Here is a 14,451-nt window from a genome sequence, read left to right as displayed (position 1 = left end):
ATGCAATCCGACTTCGGCAACGACTCCATCTCTCGTTCACCAGTTTCCGTAAGAGCGTAGAGCGTTTCAAGCTCTTTCAAGACGTTTTCAAAACCAGGCTCGTCCTTGATGATTTTAGCCACTATCTGATGCGTAGGGCATTGATCCACAAGAAGATGTCCACGAAATGCACGTTGTACAGATTTACCACTCATGATATGCACAACCGCGTTTTCTCCATAGACTGTTTCTAGGATCTGTCTCAGCCCACTCCCATCCATTAATGTTCCTATTGCCCACAGAAGATTCATGAAGGTATGGAATCTGCCTAGTAACAACACAACATTTCTAATCGGACTATTGTCTGGTACTTCATTTACGATCTCCGATGCCTTCCAGAAGAGCGGCTGGTCGAATGTAACGATTGGTGGGATGTTTTGCTTAGCGGCTAGGTTGCATACGTACTCCAACGTGGAGAAAATGCATGTTTTGTTGCTTGATGACCAATAACATAAACTGAGCTATTTTTAAGTCTTGGGTGTATTGCGGTCAGCATCGATTTGCAATGATGCACTTCTTCTACAACTTCATAAATAGTCTTAATGGATTCCTTGACCCCTAAACCCTATGAAAAGACACCACACAACTGTCAGTTTCGTTTAGTATGAACTGAGTTGTGGCCAAAGACATAATCTGGGGCCGTCGTGGCGGCCATCTTGGATTTCCCATTATGCAATTCTCCTACAACCTCATAAATAGGCTTAATGGATTCCTTGACCCCTAAAACCTATACCTAGGCACCAATATTTTCACTCTATGTCAAATATGAAGTGAGATATAGCCACTTTTATGATTTGGCGGCCATCTTGTTTTTGACGTCATTTTTTGACCCTTTCCCGGACATAAATTTTTGTAAACTTTTGATATGTTGTTTACAAGACCCAATACTACAATAAACAACCATAAAACGTTTGCTTGCAATTTTTTTGAGGTTAGGCCTTATTTTTCATAAATTGACTCTACTATAATAGAATCAGCTGTTCCGCGGACAGTCTATCCTAGGACATTCCAAACCTCTACACCGGCACTGTTTTAAAACATTAGGGTGTCGCTCAGGGTTATCGACTTCGAAGTACACGGCCCGTCCTAACATCAGTCATCTCCCATGGCGAGTTCCTGTTCGTGTACCAAGCCAACACTGTAGGCACGTTTCCATTAATCGCTTCACTACGTTCCTTTCAGAATCACGTGCTTGTCATCGTTACCGGTAACAGCGATGAAAATAATAATGTCTCGCAGAGTACTGCATTAGGAGTAACATTCTATTGGTTAAAGGCTTCGATTGTCCCAGGCCACCAGCTGATGAAAATCATTTCTTGGCGCATAAGTGTTGAACAATAATTGAACACGAAACGACGATTGGATTACTTTTTCGATTTACCGGATCAGCGGAAAACGATAAGGTGCAATAAGGTGTGCCGGGTATCGGCAGACGACAGCAGTCCTACGCTTTATAGTAATAATGATAATGATATGTAGTTCTTTTTATAGCGCTTTCCATTTGTTTCCCTGTTCAAAGCACTTTTGGGATACCATGTTATTACCCCGATCTCCACAGAATGAATCAATCAGGGGTTTAAATGAGCAATCAGAAGGTGCAATCTTTCATGATAAAAAGGGCCAAACCCGCTACTTATTACATTAGAACGCAATGTTGTGTTTGTCTGAAAGTTTAAATAACGCTGAATAACATCTGATTTGTCTTTGATTATTGCTTCACTTGTGATCATTAAATCAAAAATCTAAATTTTATACCAGATTTTCCCCAACACTTATATTGAAATAGCAAGTCAATGGCGGATAAAAGCCGGTCGATTTCCGGGTAAACGACTACGCGTAGGACTTGATTCCGCCACAACTTTTTACTTGGTTCTCCGTCGCGAAACATGCCTAGTGACTTGGGCGTCGGTTATCGGTGAGTTTTGATTTTCATATCTTCTGCATGATATATCATGCAACGGGATTTGTCTATCGAAAACTGATAACAATGGCAGAGGTGTTGTAAATACGCGAATGCCTTGCCCGCGGCGACGTACACCAACATTATCAGTAACCACCCATGTACCATTACTTGTGACTATTGATTTGCGATTCGCGCTAATAGCTTCATCATCGGCCGGTGTTACTTTTGTTGAATAACATTATGTACTTACAGTGTTAACTTTTTTTCTATCTTTTTGTCGTTTAAATCAGGCCGGACGGAGTTTGTTATCCCGCGGTAGTCCTGCCTGCTCATTCCCAATGTGGGCCGGGCCTCGGGGGTCAAAACCGGCCGTCTTAGCGGTGTCATGAAAGAGCAAGTCGTAATTAAACAAGGGTGCACGCTGTCGAATATGAAAATCATCGATGTTTGGCAAAGAAGTCACTTCGGGAACCGACCTGACAGGTTAATTTTGTCGGTCTTTTATGTGTTCATTATTGATGAAGTTGTTGATACATTCTCAAAGTCGATTTTACGGCGCCAGCGCAGAACTCGGTACACCCCAAATAAGTCCCTATCCCCGGCTGAGCACGGTTCGTGTGTGAATTATTGATTCGTGTAACTTTGTATTGGAACGCCCTGCCCTGTAAGGAGAAGCACGACTCTTGGCGACGTTGACTTATGTTTGAGAATGAATGCAGTGCAGTTTGTGTACAAATTATTGATTGTGATATATTAGCTTTGTTGTTTTGTTGTAGCTTGAATAGATGTATCTTGGCTACCTCGACTAAGTGTCATATGAAAATCGATGACTTTTGTCTCCAACTGAGCAGTTCATGAGAAAATTAGTGTTTCTGATAGGTTTGTTTCCGCGAACACCCTGTATAAGTGTATCGTGGCTGCCTTGAGTTACAAATGGGAATAGATTACTTATATCCCCAACTACGATGTGTGCATGAACTAATGGTTCTGGTAGCCTTGTTGTGATACATCCTCGCCCCTGACTAAGCCTTCATGTAAGCTTATAAACTATTGATGATGATGCATTTGTTTTAGTACGCCCTGTTTAAGTGTCTCGTGGCGATTTTGACTGATGAGAATGGATTACTTCTTTCTCCAACTGTACCGTTCATTTATCAATTTTGATAACTTTGTTTCGGTACACTCTGTATAAGTGTATATTGTGTACCTTGTCTTATATACGCAAATGGATTACTTATGTCCCCAACTTTGCAGTTCACCTATTCAACTAATTTTGATCAATTTTGATAGCTTTGTTTTGGTACACCCCGTATAAGTGTTTCTTGCGTGCTTAGAAGGGATTACTTCCGTCCCCAACATTGCCGTTTATTTATAAACAATCAATTATGTTAGCTTGGGTTTAGTACGACCTGTATAAGTGTCTCTTGGCCAGCTTGACTTTTACATTCGCCTCATTTCACTTATGTATGAGAATGACTTACTTTCGTGCCCTACTGTGAGGTTTATTTATTTATAAACTACCTGTATCGATTTTGTTGGCTTTGTTTTGGTACACCCTGTACAGGTGTATCTTGGCTACCTTGACTTATTTATGAGAAGGGCTTACGTCTGACACCAACTGTGCCATTAATTTATTATCGATTTCATTTGAGGTGAATCTTTGTTTGCTGATTCGATTCTATTCTTCAAGGTTGTTTTGAGAGAACTATTCGCCCTCAAGAATAAGATATTATCGATCTCGAAATTAGAGTATTCGGTTCGTAAAGATACAATAAAAGAGATACAGTGGTTTAATCTTCATCAAAGAGTAGCGCTTAGATAGAAAATATCTATATGCCACATTTGTTGGATAACGAATCTGCAGGGGGTTATTTTCCGGAGAGGCTGATGATTTATTTATTTTTATTCCCGCCCCACACGGTTCTGAGATTGAAGAAAATATCTATCTTGGTCTTTGGATCTGAAGTTTCGTAGTCCAACTTATCAAAAAAGTGTGGCCTTATCATTAATCACTGGGGCGGGGCGGGGTCACGGCGGCCGAAAACTATGACATGTACTCTCATTGACCTTCATGTTGGCATTGATTCTATGGCATAAACTTTTTGACCCCTCTTCGGAGGCCATTAGGTCTAATTAGGGGTCTCGGGGGGAATGCGGGCCCATGTAGGTACTTGATGCAATTTTTCCGATCCCCACTCGACCTGCATAGAGTGCAGTTCAACAAGCTTTGCAATTGTGACGAATGGTCTCTTTTAAAATATTTGGGGTGGCCCTTTTAAGGGCCGTTGGTTTCAGATCCTAATTGTAGTCGCACTAAATCTTCCTACTTCTTCGCGACTTTCTTGGCAGCTGGTTTCTTGGCAGTCGGTTTCTTGGTCGGCGTCTTCTTGGCGGCAGGTTTCTTGGCAACTGGTTTCTTGGCAGCTGGTTTCTTTGTTGCCGCCTTCTTCGCAGCAGGCTTTTTCGTGGCTTTGGTGGGAGTTTTCTTCACTGGCTTCTTGGCGGCAGGCTTCGCGGCTGGTTTCTTAGCAACTGTTTTCTTGGACGCCTCCGGCTTCTTGGCCAACTTGAAGCTTCCACTGGCTCCGGTGCCTTTTACTTGGACGAGCTGTTCGGCTACGACGCCCCTTTTCAGGGCAAGCTTGACATGGACATCAGCGGAGTCCCCAACACTGAAATTAGCTGCGATGTACTTAACGATTGCTTGCCTTGATGATCCGTTCCGTTCCTTCAGTGCGTCGATGGCGGCGGCGATCATATCGCTGTACTTGGGATGTTCGGCTGGCTTCTTTGACGTGGCAGCTTTCTTCACTGGAGCAGACATGATGATGGAAGAATTTGTAGGTCGCTACGTAGTCAGTATAAATGTTGAATGTTGAATGATTAAGTTAGGCCGATTGCCAATTCTTATGCCGCAAGTGCCGACGTAAAAGTAAACAGGTACTTATGTAATCGTTCCATATGTGTTAACATTTAACTCGCAGCCATTTGATTACCATTTTGTGCTATACTAGCTTTAGAAAATCCTTTTTTACTCGAAGCCTATCACTTAAAATACAACACTTTTTTACCGACGCTTTCCCGGATATACCCACTACCACAATATGAAAAAAGAAAGTCTACTTAAGTGCTCTAGAATAAAATATTTCAATTAAAAGTTAACCTAATCAGCGAAATATGACAAAACTTTCGCTGAACCACGCATCTAAAGCACTTTTTTGTGCCAAATGTAGATATTTTTTTCTGAACTTCTTCATGTATTCTTGTAGTAGATTTCTTACATTTAGTGTTGGTTACTTTTTATTTAGACGAAAACTGTTTTCAAAGATGTTTGAACCGTTTTGTTGGGCAATAAACAAACCGGCTGACTGTGGGTTCAACGGGTGGCAGGACCATTTTGTAGTGTCATTGGAGAGGGTACTTAGGGGGGGGTCAAAAAGGGCCAAACTAATCCCGAAAGCCTCTCGGTCAAAAAGGAAAACAATCAAGATGGTTCTGTGGAGAGGTTGGCTGGATAATTTTTCCCATTGTGCCGCCTGGGCCTGCATGTAAAAGTAACGATTTTATAGAAAGTTGTTTACCACGGTTTCACAGCGAAATTTTAGTTGTTTTTACCATTAAAATAACATTTCTTGTTTTCCTCTTTTTTTAAACAAGAACTGGGTGATTGTTGGTTTTACTTCTCTGTTTTCCAATTTCACAGTTGGTCCAAGATTGTTTTACTAATAAATGTTGAGAGCGTGTTGTTCTCTTCAAACATAATATGGTTCTATGTTCGAGTTCACATTGCCTGTTGGCCTAGTGCGGGACATACTGATTTTCTCTGTCCGTCTGGGCTTCCTAGGTCTTCCCATATTGACAATAATAATAAATAGGACATTCTGACATGGGGATGGTGAGGGGGGGGGGGTGAATTTGCCCTTCAAAGTCTCGAATATCTGATAAGTTTTACAATTAGTTCAACCTTGAAGTTTCAAACAATCATAATCTCTGTGAATACTCTCCACCTACCACCGATATTTCCGCATTCAAATCAGTAACAGCAGACACCAGGGCCCTCTCATATCCTCCTCAAATCTGCAACCGTCAGTAGCTTTTGTGTCGGACAGTACGATATAGATTTTGTTTTTAACTGAGAACCTCCTAGAACGTAAGCACAATCTCCCTTCGAACAATATCAAGAATAGTGTCTATGTATTATTTTTGGAAAATGTTACATGTCTTCAAAATCGGCAATTAATTCAAATGCTTGACGGTGGCATCCTGAGGAAACGGGGGTTAATGTTTGTGTGCAATGCTGGAAAGGCGATAATTTAACCCCTGATTTCCTCAGGATGGTTGTAGGCCATATTTCGTGATGTCCACTCTTGAAAACTGCCCAGTATCGTAAAGCACCCATTTTGTAAATACCCATTTTCATCGAATTTTCCTGCATAATAACTGCACTACGACACTGTTTATTTCTTTGATACTTTAGCCACAAAGAAATTTGATGAATGTGTAGAGAAGTAGGCCTTTAATGTGGCATATCAAGCCAGTTATTTATGAAGATCTTCTCGACTCGGTCAGTGTCAGTACATGGTCCGGGAGCCTCGCATTAACCCATTTGCATTGCATATGAGATAAGGAGTGCGAAATTGGATTTGGTCGAGGGTAGACGCAGCGTATCCGATACCCCAACATTATTGATTGACATCCCAGGCTGCCTTCTGACCGTGGTGACCTTATACCCGGAGTACAGATTTGCCAAGGGTGCCAGCGGCAATCATGGAAAATATTTTGTCCTGCATTATTAAGAAAGTATGGCCACATTGAAACAGGAAAGAAAGGAAAGGGTTAAAATCACGTGACGTGCGTATGCATTTTAAAAAAATGTCATTGTACTTGCATTTTTTTATTTTTTTCATTGTACATACATTATCCAATTAGAACACCCAAATGAGTGCGTTTTTTGCACCCAGCGCGGATTTGTAACACAGACGTATCAGGGTAGTAGTATTTAGATATTACTGCCCTGAGAAGGAGGTGAGAGGTGATCGCCGATTCGCCATATTTATTATGATGTGGCCGATGTGGGCTGCAGACCGAGCCCCAGTCCTTCCCTGTCTCGACGTGACCGAACGCAATGTGCCCATGAAAGCGTGGTTCTATAATTTCATAGGATGCACACTATACGACAAGTTTTTTCCCAAATAGGAATACTGGATGAAATACGTTTAGCAAGAGTATAGATAAATACGTATTTTTGCTTTTGATGCTTATGGACAGGTTTCACACGAGTTGCCACTATAATCCGTGGAAGTGACTACTTGGCAAGCCAGGCTTACCAAACAGCGACTTTTTCTTGTCCTGAATAGAGAGCCGAACTCATTAATATTAAAGTAAAGTCTCCAGCTCGCAAAACAGGGTAGATTTTTTACCTGTTTGGCAAGCCCGGCTGGCCGAACAGGGTGGCTTTTTAGTGCTGTTTGGCAAGCGGCTCTCCAAACAGGACAAAAAAAGATCCCTGTTCGGCGAGCGGCTTGCCAAATAGACCCGGCCATAATCCGTTGATTCTCTCAATCCGACCATTCTCAAAGGCAGACATACTATCCTAGCATAGCTCTACCAGTATTGACGTCCCTTGCACGTACGTGCATTGGCTGTATGGTATACTCAAATGTATGTAGCAGGAATGCTCGAACAAAATGACGTTATTGTGGTGATTTCCTAAACATCGTCCAGCCTGCTGCAATGTAACCAAGTTTGGTAGAGTGAGCCGAGAGAGCGGTCCACCTCGTGACGTCATCTTAATGGCGACCAGGCGAATGAGACAAGACCACCATTGATTTTTTAAGCCTTTTAGCAGTTAAATTGTCAATGTTTGACCGCAACGCGTGGTGTTGTGAATCTGAAATTTAGATTATGTTATTCCGGACAGTCGGGCAAGTAAATATTGAAAAATAAACTGGTGATTGACCACAGACATTTTTTGATAATCGACAAATTGGACAGACTTTGATATTTCCACTCTTTTCAGCCAACTGGCAGAAAAATCTCAAAACACGCCCCCTATTACCCAATTAGCAAAATTCGAAATTAATTTTTTCATCAAATAATTTCTTTATATCTGTAGACTTGCCACAACAAATATTTTTTCAATACCTCTCCAAATATGTACTTGAGAGTTAAAAACATGCACTCGTCTAATTGATAGGCCTCGACCCCCCAACCTATGAATATTCATTAGTGGTCTTGTCTCGAATCGTGTTTTGGTAGTGATTACCACAAACGATGCAAAACAGTGACGAGGCCGAAACGAACATTGTTATAATTTTGTATTAGAGTGTGAAAACATAATAAAATCATGTTTAATGGGCAAAACCCATCTCGCTTCAAATCATCGTATGCACGAGAAGGTATGAAATATAGACTTCGAGGTGATGTGCACTCTAGGCAAATGTAGTTAAACGGACATTTATGTAAAATATCAGATGCGTTACGTATCGTTTTTCACCACTAGCTCCAATCCAATCTCGGATGCTTTTGTGGCAATGATAAAATGGTCGAAGCCATTTGGATGACCTTCATGTTGGCATTGATTCTATGGCATAAACTTTTTTACCCCTCTTCGGAGGCCATTAGGCCTAATTAGGGGTCTTGGGGGAATGCGGGCCCATGTAGGTACTTGACGCATCGAGTGCAGTTCAACAAGCTTTGCAATTGTGACGAATGGTCTCTTTTAAAATATTTGGGGTGGCCCTTTTAAGGGCCGTTGGTTTCAGATCCTAATTGCAGTCGCACTAAATCTTCCTACTTCTTCGCGACTTTCTTTGCAGCTGGTTTCTTGGCAGCCGGTTTCTTGGCAGCCGGTTTCTTGGTCGGCGTCTTCTTGGCGGCAGGTTTCTTGGCAACTGGTTTCTTGGCAGCTGGTTTCTTCGTTGCCGCCTTCTTCGCAGCAGGCTTTTTCGTGGCTTTGGTGGGAGTTTTCTTCACTGGCTTCTTGGCGGCAGGCTTCGCGGCTGGTTTCTTAGCAACTGTTTTCTTGGGCGCCTCCGGCTTCTTGGCCAACTTGAAGCTTCCACTGGCTCCGGTGCCTTTTACTTGGACGAGCTGTTCGGCTACGACGCCCCTTTTCAGGGCAAGCTTGACATGGACATCAGCGGAGTCCCCAACTTTGAAATTAGCTGCGATGTACTTTACGATGGCTTGCCTTGATGATCCGTTCCGTTCCTTCAGTGCGTCGATGGCGGCGGCGATCATATCGCTGTACTTGGGATGTTCGGCTGGCTTCTTTGACGTGGCAGCTTTCTTCACTAGTGCAGACATGATGATGGAAGAATTTGTAGGTCGCTACGTAGTCAGTATAAATGTTGAATGTTGAATGATTAAATTAGGCCGATTGCCAATTCTTATGCCGCAAGTGCCGACGTAAAAGTAAACAGGTACTTATGTAATCGTTCCATATGGGTTAACATTTAACTCGCAGCCATTTGATTACCATTTTGTGCTATACTAGCTTTAGAAAATCCTTTTTTACTCGAAGCCTATCACTTAAAATACAACACTTTTTTACCGACGCTTTCCCGGATATACCCACTACCACAATATGAAAAAAGAAAGTCTACTTAAGTGCTCTAGAATAAAATATTTCAATTAAAAGTTAACCTAATCAGCGAAATATGACAAAACTTTCGCTGAACCACGCATCTAAAGCACTTTTTTGTGCCAAATGTAGATATGTTTTTCTGAACTTCTTCATGTATTCTTGTAGTAGATTTCTTACATTTAGTGTTGGTTACTTTTTATTTAGACGAAAACCGTTTTCAAAGATGTTTGAACCGTTTTGTTGGGCAATAAACAAACCGGCTGACTGTGGGTTCAACGGGTGGCAGGACCATTTTGTAGTGTCATTGGAGAAGGTACTTAGGGGGGGGGGGTCAAAAAGGGCCCAACTAATCCCGAAAGCCTCTAGGTCAAAAAGCAACACAATCAAGATGGTTCTGTGGAGAGGTTGGCTGGATAATTTTTCCCATTGTGCCGCCTGGGCCTGCATGTAAAAGTAACGATTTTATAGAAAGTTGTTTACCACTCTGCAATGGTTTCACAGCGAAATTTTAGTTGTTTTTACCATCAAAATAAAATTTCTTGTTTTCCTCTTTTTTTAAACAAGAACTGGGTGATTGTTGGTTTTACTTCTCTGTTTTCCAATTTCACAGTTGGTCCAAGATTGTTTTATCATATCATTACCGGCGTCGTAACCCTATTGGATTTTTGCCGGAGGTATGGAGTCCACTATAGGCTACTGTCCACCTATGTAGGATCTTTTACTTGCCCTGGCATAGACACTCAGGTACAAGGGACCACGGCTTTTAGTCTCACCCTTCCCAGACCCTCGAGTATTTCATACGTTAATGTACGTATTGTGAAGAGCCAGGAATTTTAGTTCCTTGAAAGCCACGCCGGTTCATCCAGAAATACAATCCTGGGTTCTCCCCGGGATCGAACCCGGGCCCTATTGCGTGGTAGCCAGCAGTGTTAACCACTAGGCTATGGGGCTCTACTTTTTTTTTGTTTTACCAATAAATGTTAAGAGCGTGTTGTTCTCTTCAAACATAATATGGTTCTATGTTCGAGTTCACATTGCCTGTTGGCCTAGTGCGGGACATACTGATTTTCTCTGTCCGTCTTGGCTTCCTAGGTCTTCCCATATTGACAATAATAATAAATATATGTAGGACATTCTGAAATGGGGATGGTGGGGGGGGGGGGGGGGGGTGAATTTGCCCTTCAAAGTCTCGAATATCTGATAAGTTTTACAATAAAGTCAACCTTGAAATTTCTAACAATTATAATCTCTGTGAATACTCTCCACCTACCACCGATATTTCCGAATTCAAATCAGTAACAGCAGACACCAGGGTCTTCCCATATCCTCCTCAAATATGCAACTGTCAGCAGCTTTTGTGTCGCACAGAACGATATAGATTTTTTTTAAAACTGAGAACCTCCTAGAACGTAAGCACAATCTCCCTTCGAACAATATCAATAGTGTCTATGTATTATTTTTTGAAAATGTTACATGTCTTCAAAATCGGCAATTAATTCAAATGCTTGACGGTGACATCCTGAGAAAACGGGGGTTAATGTTTGCGTGCAATGCTGGAAAAGCGATAATTGATTTCCTCAGGATGGGTGTTGGCCATATTTTCGTGATGTCCACTCTTGAAAACTGTCCAGTATCGTAAAGCACCTATTTTGTAAATACCCATTTTCATCGAATTTTCCTGCATAATAACTGCACTACGACACTGTTTATTTCTTTGATACTTTAGCCACAAAGAAATTTGATGAATGTGTAGAGAAGTAGGCCTTTAATGTGGCATATCAAGCCAGTTATTTATGAAGATCTTCTCGACTCGGTCAGTGTCAGTACATGGTCCGGGAGCCTCGCATTAACCCATTTACATTGCATATGAGATAAGGAGTGCGAAATTGGATTTGGTCGAGGGTAGACGCAGCGTATCCGATACCCCAACATTATTGATTGACATCCCAGGCTGCCTTCTGACCGTGGTGACCTTATACCCGGAGTACAGATTTGCCAAGGGTGCCAGCGGCAATCATGGAAAATATTTTGTCCTGCATTATTAAGAAAGCATGGCCACATTGAAACAGGAAAGAAAGGAAAGGGTTAAAATCACGTGACGTGCGCATGCATTTAAAAAAAATGTCATTGTACTTGCATTTTTTTATTTTTTTCATTGTACATACATTATCCAATTAGAACACCCAAATGAGTGCGTTTTTTGCACCCAGCGCGGATTTGTAACACAGACGTATCAGGGTAGTAGTATTTAGATATTACTGCCCTGAGAAGGAGGTGAGAGGTGATCGCCGATTCGCCATATTTATTATGATGTGGCCGATGTGGGCTGCAGACGGAGCCCCAGTCCTTCCCTGTCTCGACGTGACCGAACGCAATGTGCCCATGAAAGCGTGGTTCTATAATTTCATAGGATGCACACTATACGACAAGTTTTTTCCCAAATAGGAATACTGGATGAAATACGTTTAGCAAGAGTATAGATAAATACGTATTTTTGCTTTTGATGCTTATGGACAGGTTTCACACGAGTTGCCACTATAATCCGTGGAAGTGACTACTTGGCAAGCCCGGCTTACCAAACAGCGACTTTTTCTTGTCCTGAATAGAGAGCCGAACTCATTAATATTAAAGTAAAGTCTCCAGCTCGCAAAACAGGGTAGATTTTTTACCTGTTTGGCAAGCCCGGCTGGCCGAACAGGGTGGCTTTTTAGTGCTGTTTGGCAAGCGGCTCTCCAAACAGGACAAAAAAAGATGCCTGTTCGGCGAGCGGCTTGCCAAATAGACCCGGCCATAATCCTTTGATTCTCTCAATCCGACCATTCTCAAAGGCAGACATACTATCCTAGCATAGCTCTACCAGTATTGACGTCCCTTGCACGTACGTGCATTGGCTGTATGGTATACTCAAATGTATGTAGCAGGAATGCTCGAACAAAATGACGTTATTGTGGCGATTTCCTAAACATCGTCCAGCCTGCTGCAATGTAACCAAGTTTGGTAGAGTGAGCCGAGAGAGCGGTCCACCTCGTGACGTCATCTTAATGGCGACCAGGCGAATGAGACAAGACCACCATTGATTTTTTAAGCCTTTTAGCAGTTAAATTGTCAATGTTTGACCGCAACGCGTGGTGTTGTGAATCCTACAGATATAAAGAAATTATTTGATGAAAAAATTAATTTCGAATTTTGCTAATTGGGTAAAAGGGGACGTGTTTTGAGATTTTTTTGCCAGTTGGCTGAAAAGAGTGGAAATATCAAAGTCTGTCTAATTTGTCGATTATCAAAAAATGTCTGTGGTCAATCACCAGTTTATTTTTCACCATTTACTTGCCCGACTGTCCGGAATAACATAATCTAAATTTCAGACTTGCCACAACAAATATTTTTTCAATACCTCTCCAAATATGTACTTGAGAGTTAAAAACATGCACTCGTCTAATTGATAGGCCTCGACCCCCCAACCTATGAATATTCATTAGTGGTCTTGTCTCGAATCGTGTTTTGGTAGTGATTACCACAAACGATGCAAAACAGTGACGAGGCCGAAACGAACATTGTTATAATAGAGTGTGAAAACAAAATAAAATCATGTTTAATGGGCAAAACCCATCTCGCTTCAAATCATCGTATGCACGAGAAGGTATGAAATATAGACTTCGAGGTGATGTGCACTCTAGGCAAATGTAGTTATAAAACGGACATTTATGTAAAATATCAGATGCGTTACGTATCGTTTTTCACCACTAGCTCCAATCCAATCTCGGATGCTTTTGTGGCAATGATAAAATGGTCGAAGCCATTTGGATGACTTTCATGTTGGCATTGATTCTATGGCATAAACTTTTTTACCCCTCTTCGGAGGCCATTAGGCCTAATTAGGGGTCTTGGGGGAATGCGGGCCCATGTAGGTACTTGACGCATCGAGTGCAGTTCAACAAGCTTTGCAATTGTGACGAATGGTCTCTTTTAAAATATTTGGGGTGGCCCTTTTAAGGGCCGTTGGTTTCAGATCCTAATTGCAGTCGCACTAAATCTTCCTACTTCTTCGCGACTTTCTTTGCAGCTGGTTTCTTGGCAGCCGGTTTCTTGGCAGCCGGTTTCTTGGTCGGCGTCTTCTTGGCGGCAGGTTTCTTGGCAACTGGTTTCTTGGCAGCTGGTTTCTTCGTTGCCGCCTTCTTCGCAGCAGGCTTTTTCGTGGCTTTGGTGGGAGTTTTCTTCACTGGCTTCTTGGCGGCAGGCTTCGCGGCTGGTTTCTTAGCAACTGTTTTCTTGGGCGCCTCCGGCTTCTTGGCCAACTTGAAGCTTCCACTGGCTCCGGTGCCTTTTACTTGGACGAGCTGTTCGGCTACGACGCCCCTTTTCAGGGCAAGCTTGACATGGACATCAGCGGAGTCCCCAACTTTGAAATTAGCTGCGATGTACTTTACGATGGCTTGCCTTGATGATCCGTTCCGTTCCTTCAGTGCGTCGATGGCGGCGGCGATCATATCGCTGTACTTGGGATGTTCGGCTGGCTTCTTTGACGTGGCAGCTTTCTTCACTAGTGCAGACATGATGATGGAAGAATTTGTAGGTCGCTACGTAGTCAGTATAAATGTTGAATGTTGAATGATTAAGTTAGGCCGATTGCCAATTCTTATGCCGCAAGTGCCGACGTAAAAGTAAACAGGTACTTATGTAATCGTTCCATATGGGTTAACATTTAACTCGCAGCCATTTGATTACCATTTTGTGCTATACTAGCTTTAGAAAATCCTTTTTTACTCGAAGCCTATCACTTAAAATACAACACTTTTTTACCGACGCTTTCCCGGATATACCCACTACCACAATATGAAAAAAAAAGTCTACTTAAGTGCTCTAGAATAAAATATTTCAATTAAAAGTTAACCTAATCAGCGAAATATGACAAAACTTTCGC

General features: G+C 42.1%; 3 protein-coding genes across 3 annotated transcripts in view; all 3 read right to left on the bottom strand.

Annotated features, from left to right (window-relative positions):
* The window catches only part of LOC135501822 (voltage-dependent calcium channel type A subunit alpha-1-like), a 348,627-nt gene that overhangs the window by 309,388 nt on the left and 24,788 nt on the right, over positions 1–14,451 (bottom strand). The window lies entirely within an intron of this gene.
* On the bottom strand, positions 4,256–4,766 carry LOC135500994 (histone H1-delta-like). Its single transcript, XM_064792713.1, has one exon. The coding sequence runs from the start codon at positions 4,764–4,766 to the stop codon at positions 4,266–4,268; it is 501 nt and encodes a 166-aa protein (XP_064648783.1). The 3' UTR covers positions 4,256–4,265.
* LOC135500993 (histone H1, orphon-like) lies at positions 8,731–14,105 on the bottom strand. The gene is made up of 3 exons (XM_064792712.1): positions 13,572–14,105; positions 12,107–12,128; positions 8,731–9,274 (listed from the first exon to the last, which is right to left on the bottom strand). The coding sequence occupies exons 1-3, from the start codon at positions 14,081–14,083 to the stop codon at positions 8,735–8,737; spliced, it is 1,074 nt and encodes a 357-aa protein (XP_064648782.1). The 5' UTR covers positions 14,084–14,105; the 3' UTR covers positions 8,731–8,734.

This window comes from Lineus longissimus, chromosome 17 (genome assembly GCF_910592395.1).
Source record: "Lineus longissimus chromosome 17, tnLinLong1.2, whole genome shotgun sequence".
In the NCBI taxonomy this organism is placed as follows: Eukaryota; Metazoa; Nemertea; class Pilidiophora; order Heteronemertea; family Lineidae; genus Lineus; species Lineus longissimus.
This window is presented reverse-complemented; position numbering and strand designations above follow the sequence as displayed.